This window comes from Oncorhynchus gorbuscha, linkage group LG09 (assembly GCF_021184085.1).
Source record: "Oncorhynchus gorbuscha isolate QuinsamMale2020 ecotype Even-year linkage group LG09, OgorEven_v1.0, whole genome shotgun sequence".
NCBI classification, from domain to species: Eukaryota; Metazoa; Chordata; class Actinopteri; order Salmoniformes; family Salmonidae; genus Oncorhynchus; species Oncorhynchus gorbuscha.
This window is the reverse complement of record NC_060181.1, coordinates 43,932,583-43,956,632: the sequence shown is the minus strand read 5'-3', so window position 1 is coordinate 43,956,632 and position 24,050 is coordinate 43,932,583. Positions and strand designations below refer to the sequence as shown.

The 24,050-nt window shown below is 40.9% G+C and overlaps 1 protein-coding gene across 4 annotated transcripts; it reads left to right on the top strand.

Moving 5' to 3' along the window:
- The first annotated feature begins 4,573 nt into the window (after nucleotides 1-4,573).
- On the top strand, nucleotides 4,574-22,736 carry cers2a (ceramide synthase 2a). 4 transcript variants are annotated; one of them, XM_046362500.1, is made up of 11 exons: nucleotides 4,574-4,953; nucleotides 10,572-10,754; nucleotides 11,019-11,136; nucleotides 11,406-11,524; nucleotides 12,041-12,098; nucleotides 12,245-12,295; nucleotides 12,550-12,642; nucleotides 14,480-14,608; nucleotides 14,883-14,989; nucleotides 15,338-15,491; nucleotides 21,235-22,736. In XM_046362500.1, the coding sequence occupies exons 2-11, from the start codon at nucleotides 10,573-10,575 to the stop codon at nucleotides 21,382-21,384; spliced, it is 1,161 nt and encodes a 386-aa protein (XP_046218456.1). In that variant the 5' UTR covers nucleotides 4,574-4,953; nucleotide 10,572; the 3' UTR covers nucleotides 21,385-22,736. The 4 variants fall into 4 exon arrangements, with proteins under 4 accessions (XP_046218456.1, XP_046218454.1, XP_046218455.1 ...); XM_046362498.1 differs by having other exon boundaries at nucleotides 4,574-5,016; XM_046362499.1 differs by having other exon boundaries at nucleotides 4,579-4,731.
- The last annotated feature ends 1,314 nt before the right edge of the window (nucleotides 22,737-24,050 follow it).

Sequence of the window (24,050 nt, the reverse complement as noted above, 5' to 3'; positions counted from 1 at the left end):
AATGGTGACTTTGAAACAGAGTTTTTAATGGCTGTAATAGGTGAAAACTGGGGATGGATCAACAACATTGTAGTTACTCCACAGTACTAACCTAATTGACAGAGTGAAAAGGAAGCAAATATTTTTTTTTGTCCTGAATACTAAGTGTTATGTTTGAGGCAAATCCAATACAATACATTACTGAGTACCACTCTCCATATTTTAAAGCATAGTGGTGGCTGCATCATGTTATGGAAATGCTTATAATCTATCAGGACTGTGGAGATTTTCAGGATAAAAAAAGAAACAGAATGGAAAAGCTGGTTACGTCTGCTTTCCACCAGACACTGGGAGATGAATTCACCTTTCAGTAGGACAGTAACATAAAACACAAGGCCAAATCGTCGACAACAGAGTTGTCCAAGAAGACAGTGAATGTTTCTTAAGTGGTTGAGTTACAGTTTTGACTTAACCAATTTGTCAGAGCTTGAAGAATAATGGGCAAATGTTGCACAATCCAGGTGTGGAAAGCTCTTCGACTTAGCCCAGAAAGACTTTGCAGAAATCGCAGACGAAGGTGATTCTAACATGTATTGACTTGGGGTTGAATACTCATCTAATCATGATATACGCAGTGTTTTATTTTTCATGAATTATTTACAAACGATTGAATTTTTTCTTCCACTTTGACAGTATTTTGTGTAGATTGTTGACAAAACATCAGAATTAAATTAATTTTACTACCACTTTGTAACAACAACGTGGAATAAGTTTAGTATGAATACTTTCGGAAGGCAATGTAGACACCATTGACATGCATTAGATTTGTGCCACAAATTTATAAGAAGTTAGCATTTGAAGCCGTGGCCAACAAAACCAATGCAAAGGTTGCCGTCATACCTTGTCAATAGACTACTTACTAAAGAAACCAATTGAATTTTGTAATTTGTGTGAACTATTCCTTTAACATCGAGGGGAGGGGGGATTCCTCATGTTTAATTTTTTTTTGTTACCTAATAGCAGTAACAGCACCTGGTAGCACCGGGATGTAGGATGGGACCTAAACTTCAATGACTAATTTCTCTGAACAGGAAAAAATAAAAAGATCAGCCAATTCTTTGGGAATACATTACACAGGATGAAGAAACAATACTTTAGAACTGAAGCTCCATACTACTTGTCAGACACAGAGAACTGATACTATATACTTGTTGTTGACCTGGGATTGGCGTGGGGGGTTCCATTGGGGGCTTTTGACCATTCCTATGGATTCCTCATGTCTTTCTTAGTGTTATAAAAAACATTTGGTCCCAAGCTGGATGTTAGATACTATATTTATTGAATATTCTATGAAATCTATCAATTAAAATGGCCAATTTAGATGCAATCAATTACTTTAGTTTTTCAGACATCAAATTAGATTTCAAAATAACGTTGCTGGAATGCTAATCTTATATGTTTCTAACAACAAACGATTCCAGAACAATCTGAGATGGTGGGTGTCGAAATCCTATTTTTTTGTGCTTTTTGGAGGTGGAACGACGCAAGACACAATTTAAGGATTATTGTAACGAGTTGGGGGGGGGGGGGTATACAACACTGAGAGTCCCATTGCCCCTAGACCTAGCCAATCCATATTGAACCTCCAGGGTTATAGCTAAACTATATTGAACAAAACTATAAACGCAACATGCACAATTTCAATTATTATACTGAGTTACAGTTCATATGAGGAAATCAGTCATTTTATATACATTCATTAGACCCTAATCTATGGATTTCACATGACTGCCACTTTGTTTACTTTGTCTACATACTCATCTCATATGTATATACTATACTCGATACCATCTACTGTATGCTGCTCTGTACCATCACGTATTCATATATCCTTATGTACATATTCTTTATCCCCTTACACTGTGTATAAGACAGTAGTTTTGGAATTGTTAGTTAGAGTACTCGTTGGTTATCTCTGCATTGTCGGAACTAGAAGCACAAGCATTTCGCTACACTCGCATTAACATCTGCTAACCATGTGTATGTGACAAATCAAGTTGGATTTGATTTGATTTTGACTGGGAATACAGATATGCATCTGTTGGTCACAGATACCTTTAAAAAAATGGGCCTCACAATGGGACCTTGTCACAGTATTTATGTTCATTCAAATTGCCATCAATAAAATGCAATTGTGTTCATTGTCTGTAGCTTATGTCTGCCCATACCATAACCCCACCATGGGACACTCTGCTCACAACGCTGACACCAGCAAACCGCTCCCCAACACCATACACACGGTCTGCGGTTGTGAGGCCAGTTGGACGTACTGCCAAATTCTCAAAAATTATGTTGGAGGTGGCTTATGGTAGAGAAATGAACATTCAATCAACTCGCAACAGCTCTGGTGGACATTCCTGCAGTCAGCATGCCAATTGCACACTCCCTCAAAACTTGAGACATCTATGACATTGTGTTGTGTGACAAAACTGCACATTTTAGAGTGGCCTTTTATTGTCCCCAGTACAAGGTGCATCTGTGTAATGATCATGCTGCCAGGTGGATGGATTATATTGGAAAAGGAGAAATGCTCACTAACGGGCGGAAACAAATTTGTGCACATTTTAGAGAATTAAGTTTTTTGTGCATATGGAAACATTTCGGAGATCTTTTATTTCAACTCATGGAACATGGTACCAACACTTTACATGTTGAGTTAATATTTTTGTTCAGTGTAGTTTGTACTAGAGGTCGATGTGCTGGTCCAATGAAAGCATGGTAAACTTATTTTCAACCAACCATTACCTGGCAATACTTCATTCTTGATTTGGAAGGCACCGGTGTCTTATAAACATTTGTTTATAGTTCCAGGTGGAACTCCAAAAAAACAAGATTAAATAAAATATGAAATCAACTTTTTGCACTGTGTGAGGAGGTTCCTCACCATCTTAGCTGCTAGACATCTTGCCTTTCCCAACATCTTTGCTAGAACTAGTCATTTCTAAGCAACAATGTCACGTGTAGGAGAAGATGACAGCTAGTCACACAGTGTGACCCAAACAACACAAACAAGATCTACACATGCAGGAAGCATTTCTCAGTCAGTACAAAAAGTGGATTGAGTATACTTCCTTGTTATCTGAGTTCCACCTGCTACTGGGGAAAAAACAAGTTTATAAGATACCGATGCCTTCCAAGTTGAGAAATAAGGAAGTATCTTCAAGTAAAGTTGAACATTTTCCCCCTATCCATAACCCATCCTAAGCTAAAACCCTGTACATAGTAGGCCTACGGGGATCTAACTAACTTTATCACTCCTAATGCAGCCTAGATAATAGGCTACCATTTGGTTTAAATTTGAATAATTTTAGCTCTAACCCCAACAATTTGTTCTATAGTGATTTCTTTCAGGTCAGCCCCATAGACTCTCAGCAGATCTGCAGATAACATTAACACCGTTCAGTGAACTGGGACTATTTCAGCCACCATCACTCACTGAGCTAGGGCTTGGCAGACGCATCCCAACCAATAACTTATATAAACCCCAGAAGACTGGTAGGGGGCACTGTGTTGAAGCCGTTGTGCCTCCATCTTGGTGTGCCTCCATCTTGGCACTACTCCAATATTCTAAAACATATTTTGGAAGCTACAGAAATTAATGTATTAACGTCTACATTCGTTTTGCCACATTTATTATATCACAGACACCTTAATGCATACTTTGAAATTATATTATGTGAGCTTAGCAACAAAAAAAATGAAGAAATATGAAAAATGTTTATTTTAGTCTTTAAAAAAATTATTACTAATGTGATATATTCTGATGTATTATTGTCTCTACCTTTTTACCCTTCGTGATGTTGTCTGTGCCTAACAATGTTTGTACCATGTTAATGCTTCTACCATGTTGTGCTGTTGCCATGTTGTGTTGCTACTATTCTGTGTTGACGTGTGTTGCTGCCATGTTGTGTTGTCTTAGGTCTCTCTTTATGTAGTGTTGTGGTGTGTCTCTTGTCATGATGTGCGTTTTGTCCTACATTTTTATTTTGAATCCCATCCCCCAGTCCCCACAGGAGGCCTTTTGCCTCTTGGTAGGCAGGCTGTCATTGTAAATAAGAATTTGTTCTTAATTGACTTAATGGAGCAGTAACATCATGGGTGGTCAGACCTTGCATCCATAGCTCTGTCTATGAATTTCAGAATGATTAGATTTCTCCAGCCGCATCCCTCAGCTTTTTACTTAAACTGTGGCAGGGAAGCAATTTGTTCTTGTTTCAACTGCTGATTGGCCCTTAAACGACTAAAAAAAATGTTTATCTTCATTTTAATTTTTATGTTTAGCTCACATATAATGTAAAAGTATGCATTAAGATGTCTGTAATAAAATGAACATGTGAAAAACGAATGTAGACATTAATAAATGCATTTCTATAATAGCTTCCAAAATAAAAATGTTTACAAAGGAGGAGTACCAAGATGGCTGCGGGAAGCTTCAAAACAGTCATCCAGGGATTATACAGGGTGTAAACACATTGGTTCCAACACGCCGGAGCCTTTTCACACGGCGTAAAACGTCACTTAACCGTTTGATCCCCGCCCACTCTACCATCTTCTACTTCCATTCGGTTTGGCCAACTAAGAAACAGGGATAACAGACGCCTATTCCCGGCAAACATCTGTCATATTGCTCTGAGCAAACGGAAAAGTAAAATTATTGGTTGTGTTATATGCGGGCCCTCATCCCAACGAAAAGTAAGTCTTTCAGACGGGGGAAGTGCTACAAGGGGAAGTATTACATTTCCTTCGAAAATGCAGAGAATTGGTGGAGATCGAGAGGCCGGATAATAATATTCAAAGCAGACTGCAGCCCATTTTCATCAACATACTGGATACTCTCAGGTGGCGTCTTCGGTATAGAGCAGAAGTGATTATTCTACAAGGGGACATACAGAACTCTTCAATATTCAAGGGACGGTAGGAGTTTCCACCTTTTCACACCGCGCGGTGAACAGGCCTACCTGTGTGTAAGATCAGAAGGTACATTTGTCCACCGTTATGTTTAATTAGATGTGATACCGGTTTTTGTTTCAGTTTTACAATTGACATTTCAAAACAGGCAATGTTATCACTTCGCCCTGATTAGTATTTACAGATTCACTCAACCTTGGATAGCTCGTGGTCACAGAAGATGCGCCTATATTCACCCATCCTCAAGCGGAGCTAAACGGATGTAGGCTAAATTAATAAGTGAAATCAGAGATCTGGTCCAACTGGATCGGCTTGTGCAACACACATATTTGAACGTTTTCACAAACTATTCAGGATGACGACCGAAACTCCAATCAATTCAAGTTTCCCGGAATAGGTGTAGATTGATCTTGTCTGATCTCACGGCGATGACGTTTGTTTAGGAATACGGCAATACATGAAGGTCATGGTTTGAAACAAAACCATGAACATTCGCACAATAACACCGGTTGGAAACAAGAAGGCGTCTAAACGAATGTTTTGGATGTCCTTCGTTTGAGTTTCCATGGTTTCGGGGTAAATAGCCTAACATTACTGATGATGAAACGTAAAAAGTTACATACCCCCAGAGAAAGTTTACGGAAATCTTGTTGAGATGGATGTGATTGTGGGGCGTTCCACCCAAACCACTAATTCCTATGATTTACCGTGTTAAATAACCAATAATATGTGAAAATAATATTTTTTTGTGAACAAATGTGTCATTTTGTCTTTATAACAAGCAGTAGCAGTGCGTGGGTAAAATCACTGTCATACAGTACATGCTTTTATTTTGTTTTCCTAGGCTACCTGGTTAAACTGCTTGCTCGCTAGCCTAACTTCAAATCCAACTCAAATTGTATTTGTCACAAGCGCTGAATACAACAGGAAGAAGGCCAGCATCCCAGAGTCGCCTCTTCACTGTTGAAGTTGAGACTGGTGTTTTGCAGGTATTATTTAATGAAGCTGCCTGTTGAGAACTTATGAGGTGTCTGTTTCTCAAACAAGACCCTCTAATGTACTTGTCCTCTTGCTCAGTTCTGCACTGGGGCCTCCCACTCCTCTTTCTATTCTGGTTAGTGCCAGTTTGTGCTGTTCTGTGAAGGGAGTAGTACACAGCGCTGTACAAGATCTTCAGTTTCTTGGCAATTTCTCGCATGGAATAGCCTTAATTTCTCAGAACAAGAATAGACTTATGAGTTTCAGAAGAAAGTGCTTTGTTTCTGGCCATTTTGAGCCTGTAATCGAACCCACAAATGCTGATGCTCCAGATTTTAAAAAACATATTTCACCTCTATTTAACCAGGTAGGCTAGTTGAGAACAAGTTCTCATTTGCAACTGCGACCTGGCCAAGATAAAGCATAGCAATTCGATACAACAAAACAGAGTTACACATGGAATAAACAAAACATACAGTAGAACAAATTAAACAAAAAGTTTATATCCAGTGAGTGCAAATGAAATAAGATAAGGGAGTTAAGGCAATAAATATGCCATGGTGGCGAAGTAATTAAAATACAGCAATTAAACACTGGAATGGTAGATGTGCAGAAGATGAATGTACAAGTAGAGATACTGGGGTGCAAAGGAGCAAGATGAATAAATACAGTATGGGAATGAGGTAGGTAGATAGCTCATCTGTAAACAGCCCATCTATGTGCAGTGATCTGTGAGCTGCTCTGACAGCTGGTACTTAAAGCTAGTGAGGGATATATGAGGCTTCAGAGATTTTTGCAGTTTGTTCCAGTCATTGGCAGTAGAGAACTGGAAGGAAAGCTGAGATAAGGCGGGGATTTACCTAGCAGAGACTTGTAGATGACCTGGAGCCAGTGGGTTTGGTGACGAGTATGAAGTGAGGGCCAACCAACGAGAGCATACAGGTTGCAATGGTGGGTAGTGTATGGGGCTTTAGTGACAAAACCAATGGCACTGTGATAGACTGCACCCAGTTTGTTTAGTAGATTTGTTGGAGGCTATTTTATAGATGACATCACCGAAGTCAAGGATCGGTAGGATGGTCAGTTTTACGAGGGTATGTTTGGCAGCATGAGTGAAGGATGCTTTGTTGCGATATAGGAAGCCGATTCTAGATTTAATTTTGTATTGGAGATGCTTAATGTGAGTCTGGAAGGAGAGTTTACAATCTAACCAGACACCTAGGTATTTGTAGTTGTCCACGTATTCTTCGGTGCGCACTGTCACGGTGTCTGTTTTATCTTGTCCAGCTCTGGCTAACATTTCACGTAAACCCTGTTTGTTGTCTGCATCAATGTAGCGGTCCTTGTACCTAGCATTGAGCATGGTGGCAACACAGTAAAGCGGCTCAGAGAGAATGCCACCAAATTGCTTGTTCACGGCCTCTAGTAGAGTACTTTTGCAAGTTTTAACCCCACGGTTTATCTCCAGTTTTGTTGAGCAGGCGTTTCAATGCCATGACAGAGGGTATCACGTCTGCTGCAGACGCAGTTGATAAGTTTATTTCTCGAGTCAGTTGTGTTCATGTTTTCAATAACAAATTTTTGTTCCAGCAGGCTCTACATCATTTAAAAAGTGCTCTTCTGGCATCCCGGGTGGCGCAGTGGTCTAAGGCACTGCATTTCAGTGCTAGCTGTGCCACCAGAGACTCTGGGTTCGAGTCCAGGCTCTGTCGCAGCCTGCCGTGACCGGGAGGTCCATGGGGCGACGCACAATTGGCCTAGCGTCGCCCGGGTTAGGGAGGGGTTGGCCGGTAGGGATATCCTTGTCTCATCGCGCACCAGCGACTCCTGTGGCGGGCAGGGCGCAGTGTGCGCTAACCAAGGTTGCCAGGTGCACGGTGTTCCCTCCGACACATTGGTGTGGCTGGCTTCCGGGTTGGATGCACGCTGTGTTAAGAAGCAGTGCGGCTTGGTTGGGTTGTGTATCGGAGGACGCATGACTTTCAACCTTTGTCTCTCACGAGCCCGTACGGGAATTGTAGTGATGAGACAAGATAGTAGCTACTAAAAAAAACAATTGCATACCACGAAAACGGGATAAAATTCAAAAAAATAAAAATAATAATCTTACTCTTTCAAATGACTGCTCGACTTGAAATTGTTTAGTTGTTGGAAGTGTGCGCTTAGTTTTTTTCTGCTTTTGTTCTAAGTAGTAGCTGAACGTCTGGGTGTAATGCACTTTCAAATGAGTAATTAGGTTTGGTATTGAAAGATCACTTTCTCCCCCCGGGAAATAATAGCAGCACAAATGTTGCATAAGGCCTTTTTGTTATCTTCCTTTGAAATCTCAAAATTGATCCACACCGCAGACCTTGTGGGCAAGGTTAGGAATGCTGTGTTGCACGTGTAGCGCAGTATTTTGTGTGACGTCATTACGTCATCTAGCTGTGTTATATAGGTATGCACGTCAGCTTTGACATCTGTTTTGCACATCGACGTTAAAATAGACATCGGGCCAATGCCTGATGTTGTCATTTTTGGCTAATATCGGCCGATTCTGATATTCTCACTCATATCGTGCATCCCTAGGTATGTATGCAAGGTCACTGTGGGGACGACGTCATCGATACACAGCTAGTGACTGATGTGATGTACTCCTAAATAGGGGTTGACCGATTTAATCGGCATGGCCGACTTTAATTATTCAAAACAATCGGTAATCTGCATTTTTTTATGGCCGATTACCTTGCAATCCACGGGGAGACTACGTGGCAGGCTGACCACCTGTTACGTGAGTGCAGCAAGGAGGCAAGGTAAGTTGCTCGCTAGCATTAAACTTGTAAAAAAACAATCAGTCTTCACATAATCACTAGTTAACTACACATGTTTGATATTACTAGTTTAACAAGCTTGTCCTGTGTTGCATATAATCAATGTGGTGCCTGTTAATCACAGCCTACTTCGCCAAACGGGTGATGATTTAACAAAAGTGCATTCGTGAAAAATTGCACAATTGTTGCACCAATGTACCTAACCATTAACATCAATGTCTTTCTTAAAATCAATACACAAGTATTTTTTTTAGCCTGCATATTTAGTAAAAATAAATGCATGTTAGCAGGCAAAAATAACTCGCGAAATTGTCACCTCTGAGATTAGGCTGGCAATACTATAGTGCCTATAAGAATATCCAATAGTCAAAGGTATATGAAATACAAATAGTATAGAGATAAATACCCCTTTTGTTAAATCTACAACCTAAAACTCCTAAACTGGGAATATTGAAGACTCTCATGTTAAAAGGGACCACCAGCTTCCGTATGTTCTCATATTCTGAGCAAGGAACTTAAACGTTAGCTTTTTTACATGGCACATATTACACTTTTACTTCTCCAACACTGTTTTTTTCATTATTTAAACCAAATTGAACATGTTTAATTATTTGCGGGCCGCAAAGAGGGGTGCTGTCAAACAGTGACTGGTTTGTTTGGAGTATCTCTAGTATAGCTGGCACTGAGGCTTCCCTGTGCGAACACTCTTTAACACTTTTGTACCAAGAAATGTCATCGTAAGTGAAAAATACAAAGGTGCCTCAGTAGATTGAGAATCAGGCCTTCTTGTTCACATGCCGTCTCTAACAAAACTAGCGTCCACAGGTGACTAAAGAAAACGCATTCAAAACCTGCCAGTAATGAGTAGCAGTGATGTCGTAGTGGCTCTGAGAGCCTTTCACAGCAGATCTCATTGCCTGTGTTGTAATTAAGCCTACACTGCATGTTGCCCACTCAACTAGTATCAATACCTGCATCTCTGCCACAAGAGCTGCTCTGCACTGTCAAAGCTTGTAATTTATCTAGCTAATGGATTCATCTGGGGAATGTCAGGAAGTCCTGCAGTAGGTGTTTGAAGCAACTATATATTCTTCTTTGGGTTCAAAGTTCTTACACACCAGGCCATTGCATTGTTGGATGTGTTGATGCTCATGTTTTCATGGCTATGTAAATCTGGATGGACGCACCTGCACACCAAGATCAACATGGCATAATAATCGGATCACAAATAGTCACATACAAATTATGGATGCAAATAGTAGTCCTCTTTGACCTATTGTCTAATGATATTTAACCTCCTCAATTTAAAGTAGCAATATGTCATTAAATCGCCAACCCGGCCAAGTTCATATTGAGATGTGAAATCATTCTACTTGAAAGCAAGTCTAAGAAGCTGTAGATCTGTTCTATGTGAGCTACTTCTATAGTTCCAGTTCTTAAGTTTTATTTTTGTCTTTTTACTTTCAGTTTTGTACACCAGCTTCAAACAGCTGAAACAACAATATTTTTGGTTATGGAAAATATATTTCAGTGGTACAATCATTCTCTATACTACCTTATTGTGTCACAAACTGAAATGAGACAAAGCATTAGAATTTTAGCAACCAGTAAATGGCAGAGCGATATCTACATAGTGCAACTTCAAACGCAACAATACTTTCCCTACAAATATTTGCGGCAGCGTTTCTTTTATTGAATAATTTTTGACATTTTCATTTTGGTATGGGATCTACCAACGAAATGTCCTGTCAGACTGTACAAGGCTTTGGCCTTCACCCCATTTTGTCTGAATGTTTCTTACATGTTTATCTCTCTTTTCCTTTTCTTTTTTCTCAGAATGTTGACCTGGCTCAGGGAGCTCAGTGACTGGGTCTGGCAGGACCGGCTGTGGTTCCCTGCGGGCCTGGGTTGGGCCGACCTCAAGGACCGGGATGGCCTAGTCTTCGCTAAAGGAAGTGATCTCTGGGTCATCTTCCCTATTGCAGTATGCTTCCTGATTATCCGACAGATATTTGAGAGGTCAGTACTCCAGGCCCAAGGCGATATGTTCGTCCCGAAATGTTGAGGACAAAACCAATACCTCCCTCTCTTCACATTGCAGTGGCCTCGCTATGTTTCATTAGCTTGCTGTTGTTGTTTTTTTAACCTGTATTGCTCAAATCTCATTTGCTTGTTCATCTAGCCTTGTTGACTTGTGTTCACTGCAACAACAACAACCAGACCTGATTTACAGTCCCTAACCACAATTTCCTCTCCTCCTTTGCCTCCTCTATGACTATCCAGGACCGTGGCCGTTAAACTTGCCTCTTTACTTAGAGTGAGGGAGAAACCTCGTGTCAGAGCTGCTCCCAACACCACACTGGAATTTTATTTCTGCAATGCATCGAAGTTCCCCTCACAGGTAATTGGACAGCATTGCTATAATGCTACATAATGTTGTTTAATGTCAACTCCTTCCTAATCCTCCATGTAGGAAACTACCATACAATTCCATTGACCAAATCCAAGTGACCACTCAGTTCAGTAGTTCACACAACTCCTAAGTCAAATCCCTGCACAATTGCTACATTAAATCAACCATTATTTAAAATCGCAAACACATTTTACAGTAATACAATTAAAGATACATTAGCGCTATATTGCCCCATAACCCCTGTCTCTTTCTGACAGAGTTCAGTGGAAGAGTTAACGAAGAAGTCAGGTTGCTCGGTGCGGCAGGTCCAGAGGTGGTTCCGGCGGCGGAGGAACCAGGAACGGCCCAGCCAGATCAAGAAGTTCCGGGAAGCCAGGTACCCACAGCAGCCAAGTGGAAACCCACAATACTTTTGTGCTGTTACAATCCGAGATGTAGGCTACACTCATTTCTGTATTGAATATGGTTGAAATAAATTGTCTTAAGCAAAGAAAGTAGAGTACTGCGAACTGAAATGAATAGTAGCAGAGCTGTTAGCAACAGCAGATGGGAGCAGGTGAACATGGTTGAATGGAACTTGCACCTGCCGACACGTAATTAATGAATGTCAAAACAACCCTTTATTTCCGACGCGGGCATATTTCTACTGTGCAACAGGTATCGTGTGCCTTCTGTAAAAGAGTCTTGTGATCTGCCTGTTATTTTCATATTCACCTGCTCAAAATACAACCACTGATAGTTTACAGGTGGCTGTAGCTTATGCTTTACTTTGTCTTTGAAGGAGCCCTCGTTTGTATTGTGTGTGTGTGTGTGTGTGTGTATATGTGACATTGTTGTAAGCTGTGTGAAATTGTGTTCTGTTCATATGGGGTTTCTGTGCGTTCTCTTACAGTTGGAGATTTACCTTTTACCTTCTTGCTTTCATTGCTGGCCTGGGTGCCCTAATTGATGTGAGTACCGTGATTTACCGTCGGTATATATTTTCTCTAGCAATGCTTTGCCTCTGTTTTTGTACCTTTTGGCTCTGGCGTGTGCCATTTTGTGCTTGTGTTTTGGTTTGAGACTGAAATTCTCACCTATGTGAATCTCTCCCCAGAAGCCATGGTTCTATGACATGGAGGAGATGTGGAATGGCTTCCCCACGCTGGTATGTACACTGTAAGACTGTCGGTCTCTAAATCGCAGTTGGTTTTAAATGTTTAGTTGGTCTGACACATTTCGGGACAATACCAAACATGAAGGTTTCCGGTACATGATTACAGCTTGGCATTTCTAGACACCTTTTTGTATAAATGTCACAAATGTTTGCATGCACTACTTTAAGTTGCTTTGGATAGAAGTATCTGCTAAATAGAGTATATATATTTTTTTAAATCAAATGTTTGTTCTTCCCTCTTACAGCCACTGCTGCCTTCTCAGTACTGGTACTACATGATCGAGCTGGGATTCTACATATCGCTGCTCTTCAGTGTGGCAACGGATGTCAAGCGTAAAGTAAGTGGAGCCAAATTCAGAAACGATGACAATTTTACATGCGTACCATTTAGAATGGCAACTGGATAGACCTTATCTTTGTGAGGAGGCCAGAGAGATAAGCGACAGAGCTAACCACATCTCGGCAGATGTCCGTTTGGGTATGACAACTAAATTATATGACCTTTGGTTCACCACAAAAATGATTGTAGTTTCAGTTGCAAGCTATTTCTCTTCCCTGTTGTGTGCATGTCTCAGGCAGGGAGGGGTGTTAATGTGGTTTCTCCAACTCTGTGCACGTTTTTTTTTTTTGCCTCTAGCACTACACAGCTGATTAAAATAATCAATTAGTCATCAAGCTTTGAATCGTCTATGTAGTGTTAGGGCAACAAAAAAATCTATTTGGGTCTCCCGAGGACCGAGTTTTGAGGTGCTGGTCTCGGGCATTTGTGGGTTAATGTGTGACCGGCATATTGTGGAAAGGTATCGCAGTGGAGACTGATTGACCATGTTCTCCAGCCGTATTTATTTTCCAGCTGGTGAGCCCAAATGGAAAGTGGCAACTCTTCAAACAGTCAGCAGACAAGACTGAAATCCAGTCCTGTTTGTCGGTTGATTTGACAGACACAAGGAATGAATAGGGCTGATCCAAAAACAATGGTTTTAGAGACTTGGTTGGCAGAACATTTGTGTCGTTACGTTAGCTATAATTGCTGTGGAACTCCAAATTGGACTTGTTAGTTTTCGTGCCCGCCTCAAGCTTATGGCTAGGGTGACGCTTTAGTTCAGTTGTAAGTAGGAAAAGTACACATGGATACATGCACACATTAGCTATGTTTCCGGTAAGTTGTCCAGGGATTTTTTGTTGTTGTCGACATTTGAAAAGGTTTCATAGAAAATACATTCTACAATTGCCTGCTACGGTGTGTTTCCATTGAACCGTCTCTTGTGTCAATAAAAACAGCTGGATGTCATGTCACAACCCCACCCCAAAAAAAATGGTTGAATAAAAACTAAGTGGTTTAAGAGTTTCCGTGATCAATTTAGGCAAATTGCACTTTACTAAATTGGTGACAGTCTGTATACCCTTCCCCCAACTGTTTCATGTCTCAGGTAGCCCGCAAAAGCCAGCATTGTTAGAATGCAATTTGCCATATTCAAATAATTATCATGTGCCAACATACCAACACAGGAACTTGCTTCCAGCCAACTAGAAAAGCAAGGCGAAGCGATACAGGCAGTCTTGAAAGTCAAAGACAATCCTTGTCCTGACTTGAGTTTTGTAGTTGGAATTTTTGTTGTTGTTGACAACAGTAGGCATTTAGAATTAAATGTGGAGTGGAGCTTTATAGATGTCACTTGCCCTGCGTAGGCCTACTTTAAGGTATTTGGCAATCCTCATTTATTTGAAAAACACAGTTTCCATCATTAGTCACAAAGAAAGTTAAACCAAACCAATCCACCCGTTGAACTGTAACATTTTGTCGATCTTTAGAACATTTCTCCTATAGATGGCGTTTCCATTATACATGTCGCAACTTTTTTTTTTTTTACGACAGTTTTTATCGAATAAACCTGGGTCAATGAACCTGACACCTGTCACTCATTTGTGAGTACTGGATGAATCGGTATGCACACACTCTTACGCCGTCATTAATCAATAAGTGGTGATACCAGGCGTCTGTAACAGTAGCTTAGATGTGTCCCTACAGACATTTGAAGCTATGAACGTTTTGCTGATATTCAGCGGTGTTAAACGCCCCCTCCTCCTGTTATTGACTAACTCAAGCTGATGTTCAGTGCACAAAGTAAACACAACATTTGCGTAACTGACAAACTCCCCCTTTCTCTCTTCCAGGATTTTAAGGAGCAGATTGTTCACCATGTGGCCACTATTCTGCTGATCAGTTTTTCGTGGTTGGTCAACTACATCCGTGCCGGGACTTTGATCATGCTGGTGCACGATGCCTCAGACTACCTACTGGAGGTACAGCCCCCCCCCATACCCAATCTTATTACTCCTGCAATACAATGTCACCATTACAAACCTAAAGAAACGATATCCATTCCATAATAAGTATAGAGGAATGTTATCACTATATGGACAGTTAAGGCGATTACAGTTGTATTATAGTCATAAATGGTGCTTACATAATGTCTACTCTCACAGAACTGGTCGTAGTGTTGAGCCTGCCATCCAGAGGAGAATATAGGAAACGGCAACTGAATACTTAACCCCCCCCTTCTGTTGTTCCTTTTAGTCAGCAAAGATGTTCAACTATGCAGAATGGAGAAAGACCTGCAACTACATCTTCATCCTGTTTGCAGCTGTGTTCATCCTTACCCGCCTCGTCATACTCCCTTTCTGGTAAGGTGCTCAGATCTTGGATGACACTTTTCTGCATCCTAGGGGAGGGTTTCCCGGACGTACATTATGCCTAAACCTGGATTAAAAAGCATTTTCAACTGAGTTTTTCCGTTGCGCTTGCTTTGTAGTCCAGCAGTAGGCTGAATCTGTGTCTGGGGAAACTTCTTCCGTATGTCTAAAGCACCCATAACTTTAGTGTAAAGTATTATTTTCTGGCATTTTCTTTTTCAATTATCAATTGTACAGGATGCAATGCATTCTAGTGATTTACTTAAGTCTTAAGCCAAAATGCTTTTGACTTGCCCATGCAGATCTCTATTGACTGGATCTGTCTGTTTCTTCTCCCAGGATCCTACATACTACGTGGGTGTACCCATTGACCATCTATCCCCCTTTCTTTGGGTTCTACTTCTTCAACGGGCTGTTGTTAGTACTGCAGTGTCTGCACATCTTCTGGGCTGTCCTCATCCTGCGCATGGCCATCAAGTTTCTGCCTGGAAACGTACGTATTCACAAGCCTAAACACTCACTAAACCCTAAACCTCAACTAAATCTTGTAATAAATCATGTGGAAATTGAGCAAGTTGAGATGACTAAACTGCTTGGAGTAACCCTGGATTGTAAAACTGTCATGGTCAAAACATATTGATGAGGTAGTAGCTAAGATGGGGAGAAGTCTGTCTATAATAAAGCGATGCTCTGCAGCCTTAACAACACTCAACTAGGGCCTGTAGGACCTGCCTTGTTTTGTTACACCTTGACTGTTCAGTCATGTGGACAGGTGCCACAAAAAATGACTTAGGAAAATTGCAATTGGCTCAGAACAGTGCAGCACGGCTGGCCCTTGGATGTACACGGAGAGCTAATATTAATAATATGCATGTCAATCTCTCCTGGCTCAAAGTGGAGGGATTGACTTCATCACTACTTGTATTTATGAGAGGTATTGACATGTTGAATGCACTGAGCTGTCTGTCTAAATTACTGGCACACAGCTCGGACACCCATGCATACCCCACAAGACATGCCACGAGGTCTCTTCACAGTCCCCAGGTCCTATGGGAGGCACACAGTACTACATAGAGCCATGACTACATGTAACTCTATTCCAATTCAGGTAACTGAGGCAAGCAGTAAAACAAGATTTAAAAAACACCTTATGGAACAGCGGGGACTGTGAAGCAACACAAACATTGGCATACACACACACACACACACACACACACACAGATAACATACACACTATACATACACATGGATTTAGTACTGTAGATATATGGTAGTGGTGGATTAGGGCCCTGAGGGCACACAGTGTGTTGTGAATGTATTGTAATGTTTTTAAAATGGTATAAACTGCCTTAATTTTGCTGGACCCTAGGAAGAGTAGCTGCTGGATCCATAATAAATACAAATAGGGTGGTTTCCTGGACACGGATTGAGCCTAGTCCAGAGCTCTATACTACGTACGTGGTTTGAGGAGTTAGCTTGGTAACTTTGATAAATTCTGAGTTTGACTCTGGATAACTGGTACCAGATACATTTCTATGGAAACAAATCCTTCAGAACGAACCTACTCCCGGGCAGGCTAACTCTCAGAAAGATTGCGTCATCATCCCCTATATTTGAGGACGACAGATTAAATATTTTATTAGTCAATGTTTGTTTTTGTTAAAAAAATGTTTGTTTGTTAAAATACCTGTCACATTACACATTTAGGAAACAGATTAAATATTTTATTAGTCAATGTTTGTTTTTGTTAAAAAAATGTTTGTTTGTTAAAATACCTGTCACATTACACATTTAGGAAAGACAACAGAGTCCATTTGAAACTTCAAGCACAGTTAAACTTGTGTAAGACTTAAAGCCGCAATATGTAGCCGACCAAATTCTCATAGTAATGTGTGTTATAGATCTGCCATTCTCATTGAAAGCAAGTCTAAGAAGCGGTAGATCTGTTCTATGTTCGCTACTTCAGTGCTTACTTTTTACTAGCAGGCATGTCGCACGTGTCTAGTCGAAGACAAAACTCTTCATTGAGACAATGCTGACGCATCAATCCATTGCCGAGTCAGTGCAACACTTTCCTTTGTGCTGAAATCAAAATGAAATGTATCTTGCAAATTCAGCAGGTTATCTGGTGTGAAATAGGCTTGTTGAAGGGCCGTCTTTATTTTACTAATCGTTAATGCCGTCTTTGTGCTTATCAATGCACGAGCACCTACCGTTTTGTTCCACTCCTATCCAGGGCTGCCCGAAAACAAGTTGCGGGGTGGCATTTGCCACAGAACTTGATTTAGTTTAAAATATCAATGCAAATTGTTTTTGTTTTTGTCAACTCGTGCACAATTTCTCTGTTCTTCACATCGGAGTGCTGCTGCAGGTTCTTTGCGTGTTTTGACCAATCAGATTCACGGAAATCGCAAGTTGCACGGACTAGGCACAGTGCTCAAGGCGTGTTCTACACTTTTCTTCTGTATTTATTTAGCAAGCAAGATAACGCATCACTCCCAACAAACACAAGCAACAACTCTTACGTAAATGTCTTGCGAGTGTCTCTAAAGTGTGGCCAAATATTTTGCTGTGCGACCACAAGTTTTATTTTTGGGACCACTGTGCGATGAGGAAAAAAAATCTCCCAGATAATAATTATTGTGATAAGGCTTCGCTTTAGTACTGTTGTTTCTGAGTGCCCTAGAGAAACAACAGTATGAAGATTCAATTGTCATGGCTGCACCATTACTACAGCGGCAACTGATTGTTTCTAGCCCAGCTAGGTCAAAATATCTGACCCATAGGGCAGTAACTCGGGTCACTATCAGAGGCCTCATGATGGCGTGTCCTATTCATAAGAGTCAAGGGAGACTGGCGACAGAGGAGGTGTCACAAGGGTACTTTGTCGCATTACACTTTTATTCTGAGATCTTGCCTGACAAGCTGTGAAAATAGGCAAGTGAACAGTGAATGGAATGATTTTTCGAGGTTGTTAAACCATTGCAATCACATTGCTGGACATATTCTGATACCCACCTTTGCGCCTTTCTGGTAGGTCCTGGCATCCGTTCATGACCAGGGGATCAGTCTAGCACCCAACTGTGCACATTATCTAACAGAAAATCAGGGTCAATGTCATCATCCCTCAACTATAAACACAGTTTGAGAAATAACGTAATCTTGTTTGGAAAATTCAGGCCGGTGACGCTGACGATGCAACCAACTGTGACATGTTTTGCGATGGTCCTGGGTTGGTTTGTTGCTGATAGTGAGTACACTGTTTTAGTCAGACATGTTAGCTAGTAACATCATAGTTGCATCCAATATTTATTTATGCCCTAGACATGGGTTGCAACTCACCTCGGAGGCTAATGTGAATGTTTTGTCTAAATTACACATTTTATAGTGGCATGGAAATATGATGACATTGCTAAAGTATGCAAATAATTAGGAAATTAGGAAACATCTTTGCCTTATGTCAACCATTTTACTTTAGCGACGCCATTACTGTTACTAGCTAATGTTAGCGAAAGAGTTACTGCATGTAAAGTCAACCTGGCAAAATCACAATCGTGACATAAGGTTTTTCTACTCATTATTTGCCACCTTTTTAAATGTTATCGTGTTTCCAAGCCAAATCCAAGTTGTATTGAGGTAGGCTAGCTTGCTAACTATTTGGTAGTTAGCTAGCTAAAGTCAGCTATGCTAGCGATCGAGATAATGATTATAACGAATATGCATAACCAGCAGTCTATGGTCTAGCTATTGGTATACTCTCCACCATTGGGGACCAACAAACTCTAACCACTTATTCCGCATGATCGGGTCCTTCGGCAGGGCATGCAAACCATAGTTGTTGGCTGTGCATCCTGCTGGAAGTATACATTGCATGGTCAATCTGTAAAGGTCTTTTCAGTTTCATGGCCTTGATCCTTTGAATGCGTTGGGGGCGTTGAAACCACGGCGTCCTATTCAATGAAGGGAAGAAAAGTGGGCTTTGGGGCGATTTGCACGTAGAGCTTGGCATAAGGGGGGATGATTTGTTGACATAACTGTAATCCAAACCCAACCTTAATTTACTCGTTGTGACGCACTGAGGTTCCAAACTCTGTTTTGGATGAGACTTTATGGCCAAAATTATCCTATTTACACTTTGTAGTAAGTTTTGACACCAGATTAAATGTTTGACTCATATCAAAGCCATAGGCCATTTTCAAAGGGATTCGTTGTTTTTTTAGGGGCAGTCACTCTTTAAAAAAACATTTTCTGGTGCTCCCAACTTTGTAATGTTGGGAGAACCAGTGTTACCAATGAAAATGTTTAATTTAGAGCCCTGGTAGCAGCCTATACACCTAAACATCAGCAACCTGGCATGCTGTATTGCATGGAAACACCAAAAATATTATTCTGTCTGATAAACTGTAGGCTACTAACAGCATCTGCATAGTCTAGCCTACTATGTGCCCTGCCCCTTTGGGCAGGTTAAACGAAGCATTAACGTTGTGTATTTATAGGCCATTTGTTTGTGTGAATGGGATGAAATTTGGTTTATATATTTATATAGGCTACCTACACTTTTTAAATACAAAATGATTAACTTGAATTAATCAATAAACACAATAGCTGACACTGAGTATATTTTTTTTAATTAGGACTAGACTATGCACATAAAGCAAGCTCAGCATTCTCTGTCTGTGTATAGGACTCCTCCCTAATCCTTCTTTAAAATTACAGTATAATTAATGGGGAATAAGCACACGGTTGTGTATTTATTTGGGATCCCCAGGGCAGCAGTTACTCTTCCTGGGGTCCAAACACATTAAGACACTTACATCACACATAAAACAAAAGATAAAACAGTACATCCTATAACGTTTATTACAACACTACATATCTACAATGTATAATACCGCCATGCAACAATATTACAATGTGTCTGTATCTGTGTCTCTCTTCATAGTCCCCGCTGTTCCAAGATGTATTTTTATGTTTTTAAAATCTGATTCTACTGCTTACATCAGTTACCTGATGTGGAATAGAATTCCATGTAGTACTGTGCACTTCCTATAGTCTGTTCTGGAACTGGGGGTTGTGAAGAGACCTCTGGTGGCATGTCTTGTGGGGTATGCATGGGGTGTCCGAGCTGTGTGCTAGTAGTTTAAACAAACAGCTCGGTACATTCAGCTTGTCAAAACTTCTTACAAGTCAATGAAGAAGTCAATCATTTTGAGCCATGAGAGATTGACATGCATATTATATTATTGTTTGCTCTCCGTGTACATTTTAAGTGCCAGCCGTACTGCCCTGTTCTGAGCCAATTGGAATTTTCCTAAATCCATCTTTACCTTTACCTTTATCTTCACCTGAACACACGACTGAACAGTAGTCCATGTGTGACAAAACAAGGGCCTGTAGGACCGGCCTTGTTGATAGTGTTAAGAAGGCAGAACTTTTATTATGGACAGACTTCTCCCCATCTACTTTTGTATGTTTTGACCATGACAGTTTACAATCCAGGGTTACTCCAAGCAGTTTAGTCACCTCAACTTGCTCAATTTCCACATAATTCATTACAAGATTTAGTTGAGGTTTAGGGTTTAGTGAATGACTTGTCCCAAATACAGTGCTTTTTGTGTTTGAAATATTTAGGACTAACTTATTCCTTGCCATCAGATTTAATTTGTCACATGCTCCAAATACAACAGGTGTAGACCTTACCGTGAAATACTTACAAGCCCTTACCTTAACCAACAATGCAGTTCAAGAAATAGATTTACCAAATAAACTAAAGTTTAAAAAGTAGAAGTATACAATCAAAAAGTAACACAAGAAAATGTCAACGATAACGATGCAATACACAGAGGGTACTGAGTAAATGTGCGGGGGTACAGGTTAGTCGAGGTCATTTGTAAAGTGACTGTGCATAGAGGTGGATCAGAGAATCACCAGCAGCAAGAGCGACATCATTGATATATATACACAGAGAAAAGAGTCGGCCTGAGAATTTAACCCTGTGGCTCCCCCATAGACTGTGAGCGGTCCGGACAACAGGCCCTTCGATTTGACACAAACGAGTAGAACAGAGTGTGCGCAAAGTAAAGAATCCCACACATGTGCAGGATCCCCAGTTGCTGGGAAGCAGGGTCCAGAAAAGTCTGATCCTCGACCTTAACTTAAATTCACTGATTTGTAAGTCGCTCTGGATAAGAGCGTCTGCTAAATTATACATTTAAATGTACTCTCTCCCCCATCAGGATATCGTTGAAGATGAGAGGAGCGACAGGGAAGAGACTGATTCAGACGAGGAGGAAGAAGACCATGAGAAAACGAAAAACGGCTTTGTACAGAATGGCAATGGCCACACAGTGCTTAACAACAACCACCACCACAGCAAAACGGATTGATTTGTTACAGAGACACCAAGGAGGATGTGTCTGCAACGGTGGCCTAGTCCAAGAGGCTACAGCAAGGCAGAATTGCTGGTGGAAAGGCCACAAACACACACTCCGCTGAATAATATATACACAAATAATGCTAAAGATCACATGGACACACTCCTTACATGGGCCGGATGGGTTTCACTGCTCTGTAGATCACACTTAGTTGGAGGGAGAGGATGGGGAGTATAGGAAAGACGGCAATAGAGCCAAACACATGGTTAAATTGTGCCTTAGCAACAAACTGTTATTCCCCATTTTATTTCTATCCGTCCCTCTAGTCCTTACATTGCTAATCATTCAATAAGGTGCCTAGCCCTATTCACGGCTTCCCACCCTGCGTTATGGATAGCGCAATTACGAATTGTTGTTCACGGGGCATTCCTTTCTTGCATGCTTGGTTAACGCTCGGCGTACTGCTCGACTGTTCAAATGTTCAAACGCTGCCTTCTCTGTACTCTCTGTCCCGTCCCAAATAATAAGCGCGCCACCACCTGACACTGCCAGGAGAGATGAGGTTCTCTTAATGACCACAGCTTGGTACAGGTCTGTGAAAGTGTTCCAAGTCACCATGTCAGACCACTAAAGCATACAGTAGTGATAACGGAAAATGTATCGTTTTTTTTTTTTCACCTGCCATTTTGTTATTGGATTGCAGTGGAGCAGTCGCTACAATTATTGCCATGGCATTCCTATTCAACCTGGAATGTGCTAGTGTTAATGTTTTTGGTTTAAATGATGTTGGGGGGGGGGGGGTTATGGTGGTTAATTAAGTTTTAACTGTCTAAAGAAAATCTGGAGAGTTCGGTTTGCGTTGTGTGAATATTTTGTTTTCGTTAAAGCCGGTCTCCAAATGCAATGGCCTTTGGGGAGCAGAAATCACATGGCTTTAAATAATACTTTTAAAAAATGTTTTCAAAACAACTTTTTAGTTATCGGATTTTATTTTGTACAATTTTTTTTTAAAGGTCCAGACACTAATCCAGACAACCAGAAACCTACCAAAACCAGTCCAACCCTTAATTCAACCAGACTGGAGGAGAATTAATTCATTCAAATCAGTATTCTTCCTGCCCATTCGTCCGAAGATGCACTTTATGGGTCAGCATAGACCCAATATAAAGAAAGATGAACGTCCAGGTCATACTGTGTTTGAGTGAATTGGATTATGATTGGGGTTTACAATTACACTACAGTTAGTTTCCCATTTATTTCATTATGTTCACAAGTGCAAAGGAGCCCTTTTCAATTTCTTTTTAACGCTTCTGATTCAATTCATTAAGTTTATTGAAGCTTTAATAAAACGGGACACCAAAGTATGTTTTGCATGTTTTAGTTTCGCAAGTGCCTTAGCTATCTGTTACTTGAAAATAATAATAATAATCACCATGTCTCTTTCCTTTTCATTTTCTGTCTACCATCTTGCACTTTTTGTGAATTTTTTCACCTTCCTTTTGTCAAACTCTCCAACTACTTGACCCTGGTCTAAGGTAGTGCACTACATAGGAAATGGTGTACCATTTGGTATGCAACTTGACCTACCTACAGTGCTGTAACATGGCCTTTGTTCCCATTCCCTTCTTCACGTCTCAACGTAAAGACCACTCCCTATAATGATCTTGTATGTTGCATATATGGTCCCCCTTCCCAAAAAACTGCTTTTCTCCTACTGCAGTGTTTTTATTTTGTCATGTTGCAAAGATATAAGATAAAGGTTATTGTTGATTTAAATGGTTGTCTCCTATGATTATTTCTTTATGAATACGCTTTGTGCTGCCTGGTTCAAAGTACAAACATTGAAAAGTATTTTTTTTAAAGTGGTAGATGACCGAATGCTCCCATCTGTGTTCCATTCCTCATGCTAATTATACCGTGGCAGTCTCAATGGGAGAATCTCAATATCATACTACTCTGGTCCTCTCTCCTCGCCTCCCCAAAACCCATTGGAGGAAAGATCAGGGATCTCTGGCTTTATCATCCAATGGGTTTTGGGAAATGTGAAGAGTATGCAATTGAGATTCCCCCAGAGTCTGTTGGTAGTAAAAGACACAATCTTTAAACGCTAATTTATGCTTGATCCAAAAGTGTTGTCTGAGGCGCCGTATGGATGGTGTGACGCAATTGTGGCACGCATTGCTGTGCGCCTCTCAAATGTTGTAACAATGTGGAGGGTGCCATAGAGCTCCGCATTGACATGATTTGTTGACCGTAGGTGAGGGGCGGGAGGTCCTGTATAAACACACTCACTGCCTTGAAAACTTCCTTCACAACAGCTTTGCACTGCTCGGCGAAGCGCAGGAAGAATTTACAGTGATAGGGCATTCATACTTCTTGCGCTTCGTGGAGCAGTGCAAAGCAGTTGTGAAGGTAGTTGTCAAGGAAGTGAGTTTGTGTTAATACAGGACCTTCTGCCCTCACCTACCGTCAACCAATCATGTTAATGCGGACATCACGTGGTCTTCCGCAAAATGTAAAATTTGAGAGGTGCTCAGCGATGCAGTACGGAGCTCAATTTGGCATTTGAGTGCTTCGGGAGACGCCGCACTTGCATCACACCATCCATACGGGCACTTCCGACCACATTTTCGGATCAAGCATAAATTGGCTCTTAGTGAACGATTACTGCTGCAGCT

What these genes read in the sequence shown, in the direction of transcription:
- cers2a (XM_046362500.1), top strand. Translation starts at nt 10,573, where the DNA reads ATGTTGACCTGGCTCAGGGAGCTCAGTGACTGGGTCTGGCAGGACCGG. An exon ending in AAGAAGTTCCGGGAAGCCAG is followed by an intron (nt 11,525 to 12,040) that starts GTACCCACAGCA and finishes GTTCTCTTACAG; the next exon opens with TTGGAGATTTACCTTTTACC. An exon ending in CCTCAGACTACCTACTGGAG is followed by an intron (nt 14,609 to 14,882) that starts GTACAGCCCCCC and finishes TGTTCCTTTTAG; the next exon opens with TCAGCAAAGATGTTCAACTA.